This window comes from Numida meleagris, chromosome 18 (genome assembly GCF_002078875.1).
Source record: "Numida meleagris isolate 19003 breed g44 Domestic line chromosome 18, NumMel1.0, whole genome shotgun sequence".
Classification (NCBI taxonomy): Eukaryota; Metazoa; Chordata; class Aves; order Galliformes; family Numididae; genus Numida; species Numida meleagris.
In genome coordinates this window covers 4,155,035-4,171,423 of record NC_034426.1, presented here as the reverse complement: position 1 = coordinate 4,171,423, position 16,389 = coordinate 4,155,035, and the positions used below count along the sequence as shown (strand labels likewise).

General features: G+C 57.5%; 1 protein-coding gene across 2 annotated transcripts; it reads right to left on the bottom strand.

Annotated features, from left to right (window-relative positions):
• Window positions 1,856–16,352, bottom strand: SH2B2 (SH2B adaptor protein 2). 2 transcript variants are annotated; one of them, XM_021415480.1, is made up of 8 exons: window positions 11,563–16,352; window positions 9,749–9,850; window positions 6,991–7,082; window positions 5,522–5,616; window positions 5,177–5,376; window positions 4,874–5,083; window positions 4,606–4,777; window positions 1,856–4,030 (listed from the first exon to the last, which is right to left on the bottom strand). In XM_021415480.1, the coding sequence occupies exons 1-8, from the start codon at window positions 12,412–12,414 to the stop codon at window positions 3,723–3,725; spliced, it is 2,031 nt and encodes a 676-aa protein (XP_021271155.1). In that variant the 5' UTR covers window positions 12,415–16,352; the 3' UTR covers window positions 1,856–3,722. The 2 variants fall into 2 exon arrangements, with proteins under 2 accessions (XP_021271155.1, XP_021271156.1); XM_021415481.1 differs by having other exon boundaries at window positions 4,874–5,067; window positions 5,177–5,356; window positions 11,563–16,346.

The window sequence follows — 16,389 nt, the reverse complement described above, 5'->3', positions numbered from 1 at the left end:
TGATTTATAAAAGAATGGCTTGAATTCAGCGCTGGCTGAGTTCCCAGCTGTCTGCGCTGGCCCTGGAAGGCATCCCCGCAGCCACAGCCCTGGCTGCTGCCATGCAAACAGCTTCCTCCATGCTGTCTCCCAGCTCGTGAGCTCCTGTCCCTGTGGCTCTCCCAGCTCTGGGTCCAAAACACAGCTTCCGAAAGCGGGAGTGTGAGCGATGCTGTCAGGTCTCAGCGTGGCTGTGCCAATCCCTGCTGGAGCACAGCAGAGCAACGATGGCTACAGACACCGCTATGGCTGGAGGGCTGCAGTGGGCAGCTGGACAGCTCGATTCTCTTGCTTGAAGTGTGGCTTGTGCTGGCAACAACTTGCAGCTCTGGGAAACGACAGGCAGCTGCCTGTCATCGGACACAGCCCACGTGAACAGCGTGGGGAGATAGACCTGCAAGTACTGCCCTCCCAAATGACATGCCTAGGGAATTAGTGTGGCCCCTCGATGTACGCACGTGTTACTTTTGAGATGCATCTGGGGAGGAGAGACAAGATTATCACTTGGGTCAGATCAAAATAGGATGGATTTCATCCCATCATTAAAAAACAGAAAACCCAGGAGCTGGGATCTGGGCAGAAGTGGGCTTTCTGGGGGCATGGGATTTGCATTAGAGCAGTTCACTCCAAAGCAAACAACAGCGCTCCCTGATGTGTATCAGAGAAGCTCTTTTGTGTTTCAAAGCCAATGCGTTCTGAGGTGTTTTCTTAACAAAAGGGCTCCTTCTGGAAGCGCAGGGAGCTGTGCACAGAAAAGCCCTGCACATCAATCAGGCAGGAGCTGCTGCGGACAGCTGAAGCACCCAAGAAATGTGGGAGGCTGCACGACTGCAAGCCCCTCACATCTTCCTCCTCCTTCGTGGCATCAGCCAGCACGCAGCACGCTGCAGAGCAACACCAACCTGCCCAGCCCACACTGAGCCCACTCTCCTGTTTCGTTGCTGCATCTCCATGTGCAACGCGGAGAGCAACCCATCAAAAGGACAGGAACGCACGTTTTCCAGCAGAACTAATGCCATAATTAGGCAATTCGCTAATACGCTGAGGTGTGAATGGCTTATGGGGAGGCAGGAGGAGCAGCTGTCCTGCAGGCACAGCCCTCGAAGCAATGAAGGGCTGTCAGCTCCCCAGCTGGCCAGGCCCTGATGGATGGGCATCCAGGGCTGGTTAACAGGCTCCAGAGATTTTTGGGGAGGGAATGTTTTTGTGAATGGGTCGTGATGCAACCGTGTCCTGATTACAGAGCTGAGCAGCTCTCTCCACCCCCAAAAGCCATGTGTGAGCTGCGTCTAGATGCTGTGTCTGCCATGCTGCCGAGCTGTGACAGAGCAGTCTGGGACCGCGTACTGGTTTTCCCTGGGGATCCTCAACAGAAAAGAGCACGCTAGGAAGATGTATGGCAGCGGAGCATGAGGCACTGCCTGCCTCCCTTGGGGAGGGGGGTTGGAAAACACGTATGGGGAACACTGCTGCTAGGAGATGTTCCCCAGGGTTGTTAATTCACTTTTATCTGCTCCGCTCCAGGGTTGAAGGCGTTTCAACTTACACCGGTGACACGTGAGACAAAGAAAATGACAGACTGAGAGGAGAGGAAACCCAGCCCTGCGTAGCCTGGACATGTCCTCCACCTCCTTCTGCTAAACCATGATAAAAAATACCCCCTCCTCCCTCCCTGGTGTGCCAGACCTGCTCTGCTGGGCAGCCTGTGCCCTGCCACAGCTGCCTGAGGCCAGCAGCGAGATCTGTATGCACACAACATGACAGCATCCTCTCTACGTAGCAAATCCAGCAAAGCTCCAAGCTCATGTTCTTGTGCTGTCCTTTTTGCAAGTGGTTTTATTTTAAAACTGGAACTCGAGTTCTCCATTTGTTTAACAAGTCCCCTTTTTTCTTTTTTAAATAAAATTAATTTATTCTACAGAACAGTAGACTCTTCCAGACTCTTCCCTATTTACAAATGAACATGTTTGTTTGCAGATTGCTGCTCCCCCCACCCCACTCCTATCCCGTGATGCAGATGATGACAAATCAGCCAATGTGTGAAGGTCTCCAAGGCAGTGCTCCCATCCACTGCCACTTGGGGACTGTGGGGAGAACAAGAGCGGTGACATCTGTGCCACATCTGGAGGTCCCCACTCAATCACTGTGTATATGAAGGGAGTCCATGTTAAACCCAGCGACAAAGAGCATCCGGCTTCTCCTTGCATGAGCAAGGAGAAATAACACACTCCCACTGCCCCAGCCTTCGCATGGGGAGGTGGCTGCTGGCATGGCAGGGTTTGAGGGCTGTGTGTTTGGGACAATGGGAGCTGGCTGCAGGAAGGAGAGCTCCCGGCCCTCAGCAGCCCAAAAGGCAGCTCTCAGCCCTGGAGGAGGCGACAAGCCTCAAAGACCCTGTCCCTGCCCGTGGGAAGGTGGACAAGTGACTCCAGAGCAGGGACACACTTTGCTAGCTCAGGAAAGAAGGCACCTAACAAAAAAAATCTGATCCAAACCAAAACCAGACGCCAGAACAACTCTTCAGGCAATTCACTGGGGTTTGAGCTTGGCTGTGGCTTGACTCATACCCTACACGAAGCACACAATCCCAGCAAGCAGCCTGGCCCCAGCGTCTTTCTGCTCTATGCTCTCTCCCAGGTCTCAGCAGTGCAGGAGGGAGCTCCTTTTCCTCCTGGAGATCTGCTGCTGGGGTCTGCTTAAAAGCCACGATGCCGCTAACAGACAGAGACAGCGCATGGTCCCTGCAGGCAGCGGTGCTGCCGCGTGGCACTGGTGAGGTCAGGGGGGCACTTGAGCAAGGGAAATCCCGATGCTGTCAGCCCAACCTGGTCTGTGTTCTGCCTGCACGAACCCACCTGGCAGCAGCCCCGTTCCTTTCACTCACTCTGGGTTTTTCAATTTCTATAAGAAAAAAAAAAATCTTCAATAGCATCTACTGAAGGTCTGTAGTGTTTGCACTCCTGGGGAGTGCTCTGGGGGTAATTCTGCCTCCAGCCCTGCACCTGGCCTCTGTCTGAACCCCCAGAGATATCCCAACTAAGGGCTGATGTGAGTGGGGCTGGTGTTGTATTTGACAAGATTTGCCTTCAGCGATGGCAATGAGTGCTGTAGAAAGGAGGCAGAAGGCTGCTGACACCCTCGCAGGCATCCGAGGTTTCAGAAGCAAAGGGGGGAGAGGGAGGAAGAAGAAGGGTGTTCAGGGAGTCTTTACAAGGAGAAGAAGGACAAAGGAACAGAAAGGGCAGGAAAGCAGGGAAAAACTTTCCTCCAATGAGATGCATCAAGCTTTGGAAAAAGCCTTCTCCTGGCAGAGCATGGGAAACACGTGCCCCAGAGACGCACAAGGATGGAGCTGGGCTGGGCATGGGGCACAGTGCCTCCAGGCACACAGACCTGCACCTATGGGGACAGCTCTGCAGGGACACTTCCATCCCCATCCCAAAACGCCCAAACCTCAGTGCTGGGAGAACACTTGGTCCGGAGGGAAAGGGAAGGTGCTGCAAGCTCCAAAATGGCACTGATGCTTCCAACCTCGCACCCCCCGGTGCTGCCAGCTCCAGCTGGGACATCGCACAGGAGCAAGGAGGACGTCCTGACCCTGGTGCTGGTGGTGGCAGTGAGGCTGGTGCAGCAGCAAGGGGCACGGTGCCCCGTGTCCCCCCACCATCCCGCCCCTGAGGGGCTCAGTAGAAGGAGTATTGGTTCTCCACCGCCCGGGTCCGACTGCGGGCACCATCGGCATCGTGGTAGTCCTCAGTGCCAGTGGCAGGGGGCTCTGGCCGGCGCTCAGTGCTGTCGCTGCGGCTGCGAGGGCCCAGGGCTCCCTCCAGGCGGTGGTAGGGCGCGGGGACGGCGGGGGGTACAGTCACCCCCTCGGTGGGTGGTGGGACTGGCGGGGCGGCGGGCGCTGTGTTGCAGAAATAGTGTGGGGGCGGAGGGTCGGTGCGGCAGAGCGGTGGCTGTGGCACGAGGGCTGGTGGGGGGGCAGCATCTGCAAGGGAATCATAGAATATCTCAAGTTGGAAGGAAACTGTAAGGATCATTGAGTCCAGCTCCTGGCTCCACATAGCACCATCCAAAAACTAGACCATACCTCTGAGGGCATTGTCCAGATGCTAATGGAATGGGGAGCTCAGCCCCTCTGAGGGTGCCTGGAGGCTGGCACCTTCCCATGCCCACCCTCTCCATTCTTCACTCTGTACACCCTGTCACTTCCCACCTTCTCCATGCCCCAGTGAGCTGTGCAGACCACTAATCCTCTCCTACCTGAGCCAAGGAACCTATGGAGACTCATTCCTTTTTGGGGTGGTGTTTCTTCTCAGAAAGAACAGTGATGCAGTGGCACAGGCTGCCCAGGGAGGTAAGGGGGGTTCCCATCCCAGGAGGTGTTCCAGAACCGTGGGGATGTGACACTGAGGGATGTGGTCAGTGGGCATGGTGGGGGTGGGCTGGGGTTGGACTTGGGGATCTGAGAGGTCTTTTCCAATCTTTATGGTTTTATGATTCTATGATCCCAGCCCCAATCCTCCCCACCAGCCCCAAACCCAACACGGCCCCAGCACCCACCGGGCTGCAGGCTCTGTGCCACCACATAGCTGCGGAGCGTGATGTCGGCGGCGCCGCCCGACTCCAGCGGGATGGGGTGCGTGTGGAAGTGTCGCAGCATGTCAAAGATGCTCTGGAACCAGAGGTGCTGCACGTGGCACTGCCCGCTCTCGTTCAGCGACAGGCGGAGGTGCTGTGAGGACAGGGGCAGGGGGTGAGCTGCAGGTGGAAGGCCCCAACCCCGTCCCAGCCTCGCAGCCGCCCGAGGTTGGCTCAGGGAGTCACCCACCTTGGCTTTCCCCTGGAAGTTGAAGGTCAGCACATACTCCCCCGGCCGTGTTTCACTCTGCCGGATGACGAACAAACCGTGGCTCCGGGCACCGCCGAACAGCACCAGCTGAGCCGCCTTGATCCGTGACAGCGTCCCGTGGAACCAGGGGAAGTCGGAGAGGTTGACCTCCGTGTCTGCTTCACTGTCCTCTCCTGGCCGCAAGCACCGCTGGGTTTTAGGGAGCACGCGGGCATTGCCTTCTCCCAGCCCCAAGGACGAGGCAATGGGGCCACGTGCCGCATTCCCCCCGTGCATGCCTACCTGCAAGGTGTGCACTGGCTGTGGGTGCAGACTCCAGTGTCTGCAAGAAGCTCTCCAGCGGGACGTGGGCCAGCAGCTCCCCCATGGAGTCCCTGCCCCGGCCGTGGGGCGCGGGCACAGCGGTAGTGGTGGCATTGTGAGCACCGGGCAGGGCACATCTGTCTGGCAGCCTGTGCACATCTGGAAGGAAACACCGATGCCTTCAAACAAGAATAGGCATGTCCCCATGGTGGGGGCTAGCACCGGGACCTGAGCTCTTGCTCCAGGCCCCCTGGCAGGAGCTGCCCTGCACACAGCAGAGGTGGCAGCAGCAGACACCTCCCCACCCCCCGTGGGACCTCTCACCATCAGCCAGGAACTCGCAGCTGCAGGAGGACGCCCGGCCTGGCAGGCAGGCTCCCTGTGCACAGGATGCCAACTCGATGTCATCCCCGCTGTCCCTGGAGGGCGAGCACAGAGCAGAGGGTCACACGCTGCACACGTGGCATCACCCCTCGGAGGGACTCCTTTTACCCCAAAGCCACCATCCCAACGAAATCCCAGCTCCTCAGCCCTTCCTCCCAGAGCACAAAAGCAGCACTCAGTGCCATGGGATGGGGCACAGCGAGCAGCCAATGCACCGCGCACCCAGGCTGCCCCATGCACTTGAGTATCATTGTTGTGCAAGCTCCCAGCTCGCTCACTGCCTATTTTTAGCTGCTCGTGGCATTCGGGTGCTCTTTTGCTTAACAGCAGCCACGTGCGTGCCGGCAGCCAGGAAGCGGCTGCGTTAGCGTAACGGCTCACGGGGGAGCTGCTGAATTATTTAGTGGCCAGTAAGTGAATCAGCCACTGGGAGTCATTCAGCTGCAGCCACTTAAAAAAAAAAAAAAGAAAAGAAAAAAGAAAGAAAAGGAAAAAAAATAAATAAATAAGAGGAGAAGGAAACCAAAACCGACAGAGCTCTGCAGAAATCCCGTTGCTGGGTGCTTACGCAGAGGTTTCAGCACGGATCCTTGGCAGGAGGACCGAGCACCGCACGCAGGAGCTGAATGAAAATTCATTCTTGGCACAGAGCGCGCGCGGCAGCGTATGAAGCGGCTCATTATTATTTGCTGTGGAGTTCATTATTATTTGCTTTACGGCCGTGTCTGGAGGCCAGCACTGGGTTGTATGTATTTAAAGAAGCAGCGCAAAAGGAGCGCATAGGCGAATTCCCTCAGCAAAATGCGGTTTTGGGGAAAGGCTGACATGGGGAAGGGGGTACAGGAGGCAGCAGGGACCTCCCCAAGCTGCCATCCCAGCTCTGCTCAGGGGCTCTCACCCCCACGAGCTCCCTTTGCCAAAGCCATGGCAAGAAGAGCAGCTCTGGGGGCTCCCTGAGGGAGTGTGCCTGCAGAGCCTTCACTACAGGATGGATGCTGGGCTGGAAAAAAAAGGATGGGAAACTGGGCTGATATTGAGTGCGTGCGTTGTAGGGTGCTCCTCTGACACACAGTGGTTGCTGACTCTGCCTCCAGATTTTTTGCCCCAATGAGTCAGGGACTTTCTGCAATAAGCTGAGCAGCAGAAATTGCATCAGCTGGGGTCTGTTCCAAGCCAGTGGTCTGCGAGGGCTGGCTACCAGCCCCAACAGCCAGCCCACCACCTTCTCTGGGCTGCACAGGAGAACTTTTGTTTGCTGGAACAAGATGATTTTCCTTTCGACAAGAATATCATAGCAGAGACCTCCTGGAGCAGCAATGCCTGAATCGTGCCCAGGTCGTGTCCTGACCAACTGGAGAGAGGGGGGCTGCAGTGTGCAGGGGTAACCCAGCCATGCCCATGAGCCTTACCCTGGGTCGATGCAGTCCTGGATATCTGCCACCCATGAGTGTTTCTGCAAAGAGTCAATGGTCTCCAGGATGTACTCGGCACCGTTCTCCACCTGGAGGAGAGTCAGGACACTGTCAGGTCATGTCTGAGGTCTTGCCACTCCCCACCAGGCAAAGCCAATCCCATAATGTGGTGGGATGGCAGCCACCCCCATATCCCCCTGCTGCTGTTAATAACTCCTTGGGTGGAGGACACCGGGATGTTCCCACCCCAACAAAGGGACGGCAAGGGGTGACCCAGAAAAGCTCAAAGGCTGCGAGCCCAAAGGATTCGAGCTGCTCTGGGGCTGGGAAGGATGAAAACACCATATGGCAACAGGGAGGCAGTGGGCACCAGGTGATGCTGCTGCCCCATCCCTCCTGGACCCCTCTGCATGACCCTGAGCTGGGAGGAGCCCTGGCTCTGGGAGGGTATCGCATTGCCAGCCAAGAGCCTTCTTGCAAATTAAATTAATGGCATACAACTGAATCACTGTCCTGAAAATAAACAGGGAGCAGTGCCCGGGGCGAGCAGCACCCGGTCCCCTGCCACGTGCCAGCTGCAGGGGAGCAGCAGAACCCCGTTTTGTTTAACCACGGGTTTGCAGCTTGGGAGAGCACAGTGCTCCTTCATGCAGAGCATGAAAGCGAGCAGAGCATGTGCAGAGCTCGGGTATTTTGCAAGCACTGCTTGTGCAATGGAAAAAACGCGTGTGCTCAGTGTCTGATGAGCGGTGAGAACGCAGCGTCTGCTAATTGCCGGGTGACTGGGCATCATGGGGTCCAGAGTGGCCCCCCTGCATGAGGCAGGGGCTTTCCCACCCATGGGTGAAGGCTCTGCATCAGCCCCATGTACAGAAGGCAGCAGGGGAAGCGCAGCCCCCTAGCCCCTGTCCCACCCCCTCTGATCCATACCCCAGCACCGAGGGGGGGCTCCAGTCCTCTGCAAAGGGGGATCGCATCAGGCAGCAGGAATGTGGCTCAGGGCAGAAAGTGAGCCACGAGGAGTAAAGGGTGTCAGGAACACATCATGAGAGGGAGAGGTGGGAGGGAGCACAGCGGGAAAGGGGCAGCAAATGATGCTGAATGAGCCCCTGGGGTTGACTTGGTGCTTGGTGCCTCACAGAAGGGATCGATGGCAGTCAATTAACCCCACAGGCAGAATGGGGGCAGCAGCAGGTTAGAGGGTAAATGGGGAGGGGGTAATTACTGAGAAGGTGGAAGCAGTGCCAGAGCTGCGGCAGTGGAAGAAGAGCAGCAAAGCGGGTCTCAGATTTTACAGGGATCTGGAAACCATGATCAGAAGGAGTGATGAGCCATATTCCAAGAGCAGACACTGATGGTTAATGGCCAAAGCAGAGGAGATGCTGAGCCCCATGCTCACAGCCCCATTCACGCTGCCATTCAGCGGTGAGAACGGAAGGAGGAGAGGATGGATCCCCGATCAATTCAGGAATGACACCACGCTGCAATATGCTGGAGGATGAGGCAAGAATTACAGTGAACTCCCTGATGGTGAGAAATCAGCTTTGAAAGAAAAAGCCCCAGGCAGCTCCACCTCAAGGGCACGGCGCTGACGCCAGCAGGGGAACCGTGGCTGCGGAGTGCTTCTGCAAAAAGCACGGCAGGGTTAGGGCAGCTCATGAGCTGCTGTGAGTCAGCGGCATCCTCTGGGCATGGAGACAGCCAGAGGATGTGCTGGGGCTGGGGAAAGGGGAAGAAGAAAGGAGAAGCGATGCAAGGAGAAGCGATGCTTCCTGCTGGCTCCTGGCTGTTGCACCGCCTTCACTTTGAGGCAACGTGGGGAAGACCAACTTCAACAAGGCCCGAGGGGACAGCATGGAGCTGCATCTGGGGAAGGTCAGGCTGGTGGTTAGGAAAAGGTTCTGCACCAGAGGGCAGTGGGCATGGAACAGGCTCCCCAGGACAGTGGACATGGCCCCGAGCTGCTGGAGTTCAAGGAACATTTGGACAGTGCTCTCAGATGTGTGGTTTGGGTGGTCCTTTGTGGAGCCAGGAGCTGGACTTGATGATCCTTATGGGTCCCTTCCAACTTGGGATATTCTATGATTCTATGACTGGGGCCATGCAGTGCTCAGTGGGAAGGTCCCTGCTGCCACCCAGCCCCATGGTGCTTCACAGTGCTTCCACCTGAGCCTGGGATTTGCTACAGAGAGCTGCTGCCTGTCAGCAGGGAGCATTCAGTTAATTGCATTGTATGGAGAACGATTTCTCTGGGGTCTCCAGTTGGAGATGGATTCAGTCTCTCTGCTCGCATCCCTTGCAAATCATCTCTGGATACTCATTTCACCATTCTTGTAGTGATGGGGTGAATCAAAACACGATGGCAAGAACCAGGCAAACACCTGGGAGGTGGTGGGGTCACCGTCCCTGGAGGTGTCCAAGAACTGTGCAGATGTGGCACTGAGGGACGTGGTCAGTGGGCATGGTGGGGGTGGGTTGGGGTTGGACTTGGGGATCTAAGGGGTCTTTCTCAACCTGAATGATTCTATGATTCTACCTCAATCCCAATATAGCTGGGCTTCAGGTGGATGCTGCATCACTGTGGGAGCCCCAAAGGGGAGCACAGCACAGGAAGGGGGGGGGGGGGTCAGGGACCCCATGGCAACATCAGCGATGCTTGGGCCAAGGAAATGTCCCTGGGGCCAAAGCATCCCTGCAGTGGGGTTGGATGTGGGGCTGGATGTGGGGCCCACCACTGCCCCCATCCCCCCCTCACCTTCAGCACAAAGGTGTTGTCCTTGTCAGGCATCTCCAAAGGCATGGTGGTCCGCACCTCGATGATGGCTGACAGCGGGATGCTCACCTTGGGCTTGGAAGCCTGGAAAAGAAGAATGAAAACAAACAAATAAATAAATAAAAATCAATCAATCAATAAATAATAAAAAGTCGTCGCTCAATCGAATCAAACCATCCCAGGGGAGAATGCAGCTCTCAGCAAGGCAAGATCACAGCTCAGCCCACGCGCTTGTTAAAGGTGGGGGGGGAGGGTGGGAATTAAAAAAAAATAAAAAGAAAAGCATTGATTTCCCTCATGTGCCTGATAACTCTGAGCTCTTTTAATTAAACGAGGAGAAGGCCCGGTGGAAGACTGGGAAGTTCATGCACTTGTCTGCCAAGCCTCCTTGCTGCAGCACTGGCATCCCGACAGGGCTGACAATGAGCGCTGGGCTGCAGGTTACCAACAACGGCTTCAGTTCCTATTTTATTTTATTTTTAAAGGGAAAAAGCTAAAAATTGAAGTATGAGAACAGGAACTGTCCCTTTCCCCTCTGGGACGTTTCATTTCCACCTCTGCGGTCCGCAGCACCACCACCTCCACGTGTGCTGCGTGGGGCCCAGCCCTGCTGCATTCTTCCATCAGAGTGCTCCCATCACAGGAGGGGAGAAAGGGAAAACCCACACTGCTCATTCAGCAGCGGGCAGGGAACGGCCTGCTCCTGTGGGGTCTTCCTACACCCCATGGGGGGGTGCTATTAATGGCCACGGGAGCATCTCTGCAAGTGTATTTTCCCCTTAAAACTCCTGGATGCTTAAAACAACTGTCAGGGACATCTAACAGGGCTCGTTGCTTCTGAAGCAGCAGTTAAGAAGGGAATTTGTGCCCGTAGTTTTGGTAGCGCCTACGCAAACACAGCGCTCCTGAAGTTGATGGAGTTTTACTTCCAGCTGTGCCAGCTCGATGCTACTGCTGCAGCTGCAACGTACGGCAGATGGAGAACAAGATGGGACAAGGGGAGAAGGAAAGGAAAACTGAAGGCAGAGGGCTGTGATTACAGCAGAATAGGTTCTCCATCCCATGGCATTTAAATAATGTGAGATTTCAGTTCTAACACAACTAGCAAGGCCCAGGGAATGACTTATTATTTGCCCCGGGGCTGCCAATGATGAGCACACACAGTGCAAGCGAGGCTCTGTAGGCACGGGGGAGGGTTGGGTAGTACAAGGATAGCTGGATATTAGGAAGATCTTCTCCTAAAGAGCAGTGATGCAGCAGCACAGGCTGCCCAGGGAGGTGAGGGAGTCCCTGTCCCTGCAGGTGTTTAAGAACCATGTAGTTGTGGCACTGAGGGACGTGGTCAGTGGGCAGCATTGGTGGTAGGTGGATGGTGAGACTGGATGAGGTGTTTTCCAACCTCAGTGATTCTATGATTATCCCACATGAATTATCAATTTGAAAATAAGGAGGAGTGCCGAGTCCAAGCGTGGGACCTCCTGGTGGCACATGGAGTGCTCTGCCAAGTCTTTGGGAGAGCAAAAACTCCTCATGTCCAGGACACCGTGCATCTCAGCGTGGCAGTGAGCTGCTCCTCTGCAACCACCAACGCCCTGGGCTGAGCCAGCAGGCTGGGGCTTCAGCACCTTTCCAAAGGCCACGAGAGATGAGAACCGGTGGTTTTGTAGATGGGACCCAACTGTGTGTGCATTCACATCTCAACACCCAGCACCACACCTCCCTGACCGAACCCACAAAGCTCAACTGCTGCCTGAACTTCACCCCCAATGCTCACCAGAACCTCAGCCAGGCCTTACCTTGGGAGGGACGTAGAACTCGAGCAGGAACCTCTCCCCTTCCACCTTCACGGCCTTGCGCAGCAGGAGGCGGCACTTCTGCCACTGCGAGCTCCCCACACAGTTTGTGTCGTCGGCCACCATGTAGCGCAGCGTGCCCTCCCTCTGGATGTCCACCAGCTCCACCTTGGAGGACTGCGCCTTGGACAGACGCAGCTTGTGGGTCCACTTCTCCCGGGGGTCAGCGGGGTCCTTGCCCCACGGTTCCCTCTCGGCCCTCCTGTTGCCCGGAGCGGCCTCGGCGCCCGGCTCAGGAGAAGACCTACGGTGCCACATCTCCTTCATGCCGTCCACCACGCACAAGCTCATGTTCCTCAAGGAGAAGCCCTTCTTGAACTTGGGCTTGGTGGAGGCGTGCACGGAGACGTCCTCCGAGCTGCGGGACTGGCCGTAGGAGGACACTTTGCGGGCCTGCGCCTGCTGTGCCGGGCTGAGATAGCGGCCGGCGCCCAGCGGGGCCTCCATGCTGTCCAAGGACTCGGTGGACGTCTCCTCCTTCCGCTGGGCCACCTCGCGCCCGTAGGGCACGTGGCAGTTCTGCAGCCCCACGAAGGGCACGATGTTGTACTTGGTGGGCGAGTCGGAGACGAACACCCGGCTGACCTCCACGCTGAAGATATCCAAGAAGTTGGCGGCGAAGTGGTGGGAGAAGGAGGCCTCGGCGCCCGGCGTGTCGTAGTGCGGGTTCTCCTTCAGGAACTGGCAGAACTTCTGGGCGAAGTCGACGGCGGCCGCCTGGGCGTGCAGCTCGCAGAACTCGCGCCAGTCGGGGAGCGGGGAGGAGGGCTCCTGGCACAGGGCATCGCCGTTCATGGCTGCCCCATTCCACCTGGCGGCGGGCTGCGGGCGAGGGGACAGCGTCAGCGCGGCCGCCACGTTCCCCCCGCCGCTGGTGTGGGCCTACAGCCCTGGTACAAAGTGGGAAACGCTGCGGGAAAGTGGTTTTGTGCTCTTTCCTCTCCCTCTGCCACACTGGAACCACTGGAACAAAACCTGGCCCTGGCAGCAGCCATAAATTGTACTTATTTTACGATTATGACCTGTTCAAAAGCAGCATTGATTTCTCATAAAACCACTGAGGAGTCCCTGACCGGAGCAGCCCAGGGACCTCTGGGCCCGACACAGCCGTCAGACCCCACGGCTTCAACAGAAAGCCCCAGGGATCAACAAGTCCATAGGCTAAAGGGAAAAATCAGCCAAGAAAGCAGAGCCAGAGCCACCAGGAGCCGAGCAGAGGAGAAGACCAGACCTGCATACCCATGGGAGAAGCACCCAACGTCACCTACCTCTGCCCAAGCTGCAGACAGGAGCTGGGAGCAGGGAGCCCGGCTTCTCCACTGCCTCACAGCTTTCCTGGGTGCTTCTCTGCCCCATTCATGCAGCAGGGAAATCCCTGGCCTTGCAGATTAGGATGTGTCTGAATTTCCCCAAGTGACAGCAGGAAAGCAGCATAAAATGCAAAGCTGTTTGTTACCAGGCCAGCAAATGCAATTCTCACGCATCCATCCATCACTGGCACAGAATTTAAAGGCTCAGCTACTGCCCTTCAGCACTACAATGCAGGGCTGCAGCTCCCTGAGCGCACAGCAGCCCAAAGGGGATTGTGGGGAGATGAAGGGGGTCTCCTGCTGCCAATCCAAGTGGGCATGGCCAGTGTTGCCAAGAAGGCAGATCTACCCTGGGGGCTGTGCTCCTCCCCATTGATCCCCAGGAGGGATGGAGCAGGAGAGGGACTGGCTGCCCAGAACCAAGGGGTTGGAAGCCAAGATGTGAAGCCCGGAGAGATTAGAGAGGGAAAAAAAACCAAAACCCAAAGCACCTCAAAAAATGATAAACCCCAAACAGAAAGCTGGGCCACCCAGCTGCAACGGAGACACGCACAGAGGCACCGCAGCATCTTCCTTTCATCTGCACAGGGATGACAAAATCTCAAAGGGCAGTTTATAAAAATGAAGCCTGAAGGAGCAATGTCCGGCAGGCCTGGAGGAGGCAGCGGGGTGCACAGCTCCCCATCGCCCCCTGCCCACAGTGGGTCCAGGACCCCTCCATGGGAGCAGCAGGGGGCTCGGGGCACCCCCAGCACTGCAGAGACTTCCCCCCCCCCCGCCCCCCATCGCACACGCCTTCACCTGATTCCTGCAGGAAGCAGCTCCCAATTATCTCTGCAGATTTACCTTTCATCTCGGTGCCTCCGCTCCCCTCCATGCCAACAGCGCTGCCCCACTTCTCAAAATAACTTCCATGGCACAGACAGCATCCCCGGGCAGGGCGCTGGGAGGCAAAGCAAGTGCAAATCCACGGGGGCTTTTGGGCAACTCGGGGCAATTCACCCCCAGCCCCACTGCAGCGTGCTCCCACGGAAGGAGGCAGAGCCCTCGGCAAGGGAGGTCTGCCAGCGGTCATAGCCTGGGTTACGCAGCAGGACAGAGGAATACGGGAATCACAGAATGGCTGAGGTTGGAAAAGACCACTACGGTCATCAAGTCCAACCCAATGCAACCCACCGTGCCCAGTGACCACATCCCTCAGTGCCGTGTCCCCATGGCTCTTAACACCTCCAGGAACAGTGCCCCCAGCACCTCCCTGGGCAGCTGTGCCACTGCATCGCCACTCTTTGGGTGAAGAAATTGTTCCTAGCATCCAAGCTGAGCCCCAGTGGCCGCAGAATGACAAGCGAGACCGTGGGGCGCCCACCCGAAGACGTGGGGTGCCATCGCCTCTAACCCACCTGCACCGCGAACGCCATTGGCGCAGAGCCGCGTCCTGCTGCTGCCATCACTTGGGGGAAGCAATTCGAGATTTTAGAAGGGGGAAAAAATAAATAAATATATAAATAAATGAAAAGATTCCTGGGGAGCGGCCAAGTGGAAGCCCAGGTTGCAGTGTGAGCCAGCTGCTGGCAGCCGGGCGATGCCGAGCGCTGCCGATAAGCCGCGGGGATGCGCCCCGTGCAGCGCGGTGCGTGTCGGCACGCACCAGGAGAAGGAGCTGCAAGGCAAAGTGAGCTCCTGACCTCCAGAAGAAGAAACGAAATTTCAGCCGTCAGCAGAAGCGCAAAGGACCACGGAAAAAAAAAATAATGTGGTCTCCGGAGAGGTGGGAGTCAGGGAGTAAGGACAAAGCCACCGGGATTTGCTGAGCCAGAGGAGCAGGGAGGAACTAACAACTAATGAGGTGTTAATAACGCAGCGCTGGCCATGGGACGGCAGAGCAGCCAGGCCAGCACTTGCTCCAAGGGCTTTATTTAAGGAAACAACCCTAATAAAGAGATGTTTCCCTTTCGCCCCGCAGAGCGCGGCCAGGCTGGGGTGCGTGCAAGGAGGGGGTCCCGCTGCTCGGCTTCCAGCAACGTCTATGCCACTCAAAGGAAAGCCAGGCACCTGCTGACCCCCAGCACAGAGGCTGACCTCAGCCGTCCCCACGTGTCCGCGCCGGGGAGATCCCTGGGTCACGAGCGGGCGCTGCAGCAATGTGACACCGCGAGGTCCTCGGCCGCGGTGACGCCGCTGGCACAGCGAGCAGGGTGCACGGCCCCGGGGTGCTGCAGAGAGCGGCTAAAAACAGGATGGGGAGCGCTCCGGGGGCACGGCGAGCATCGCGCCCAACGCATCGCCTCCGTGTTTGCTCTGCGGCCCGCACGGATGGGAGATGGAGACCGAGCCACCTCCTCCTGGTGGCCTTTGTGCCACCGCCAGGGCCCCAGACCGGCCCTCAGCGTAGTCAGAGGGACAGAAAGCCATAACAGCAATACAGGATTGCCTGCCAGGGCTCCTTGTTGGGGAAATAACAGCGCTTTTGGTGCAGAGGACACCGTCCTGCTCTCCTGACGGGTGCTGCTCACCTGCCCAGCTCCGGGAGCGTCCCCGCCAACCACCCGGTGGCTATTTTTACCTCCACAATAGCAGAGCAATGGCAGAGCCCCGTCCCAGCCCGGCGAGCTCACGTTTCCCTCCCTAAGCCTCAGCTTCCTTCCGCCCCTCGGCCCACAACAGACTTCTCCTCCTCTCAACTTCCCACCCGACACAGCCGCCTCCAGCCCACGCTGGGCACCTCTGGGCGCTGTGCATTGAACACTCGCCCTATAGGGCCATAGAGGGGCTCCGTGGGGCTGGTTTGGGGCACAGCGTGGCACGGCGCAGCCTTTCCCAGCTCGCAGCCAGAATCCCCATCCCTCAGGGGACGGGAAGGAAAACCCCAAGATTGTTTTTCAATTACGGCTTGTAACGAACACGGGATAAAGTTACATAGGTCTGCATTGAATGGTCTCTGAGGCGTGTGTGCCGACAGCATCCGAGCAGGGAAGCGGGGCTCAGCCCCACACTGCAACGCTCACAGCTCAGCACTTAGTGCAGCGAAACAGCTCCACAGAACCGTGCTGGGCTCCGTGCCCCCCAAACAGACCATGCCCAAAGGCTCCACGCATCCCACTGCCCCTTTGCTGCACTGGGCTGGGCACGGCGTGGGGGGCTCCATCCGTGGGTACGCCGCTTCCTACCCAGCACCTCCACTTCTCCTCTCCCTGCTGCCCCTCGCCATGGTGATGCCCCATCACCGTGTGCACAGAACACCACCGGGACGCTGCACAGCTGCCACTGGGAAGATGGAACCCGCACCGTGCCGCTCGCCCCCGGCTCGGAAGCGCGGCGCTGGGGAATGCCAAACATCCGCAGACCGCGCACCCAGCAGCAGGTGCTGCGAGCGCTCAGGGCTTTCCCCCCTCCAAAAAAATAAAAATAACACCATCAGGTGTGGGATGTGGGCTCTCTCCCAGCGGGGTTGGGGGGGGGG

What these genes read in the sequence shown, in the direction of transcription:
- SH2B2 (XM_021415480.1), bottom strand. Translation starts at nt 12,414, where the DNA reads ATGAACGGCGATGCCCTGTGCCAGGAGCCCTCCTCCCCGCTCCCCGAC. An exon ending in ACAACACCTTTGTGCTGAAG is followed by an intron (nt 7,083 to 9,748) that starts GTGAGGGGGGGA and finishes ACTCTCCTCCAG; the next exon opens with GTGGAGAACGGTGCCGAGTA. An exon ending in GGCACAGAGCCTGCAGCCCG is followed by an intron (nt 4,031 to 4,605) that starts GTGGGTGCTGGG and finishes ATTCCCTTGCAG; the next exon opens with ATGCTGCCCCCCCACCAGCC.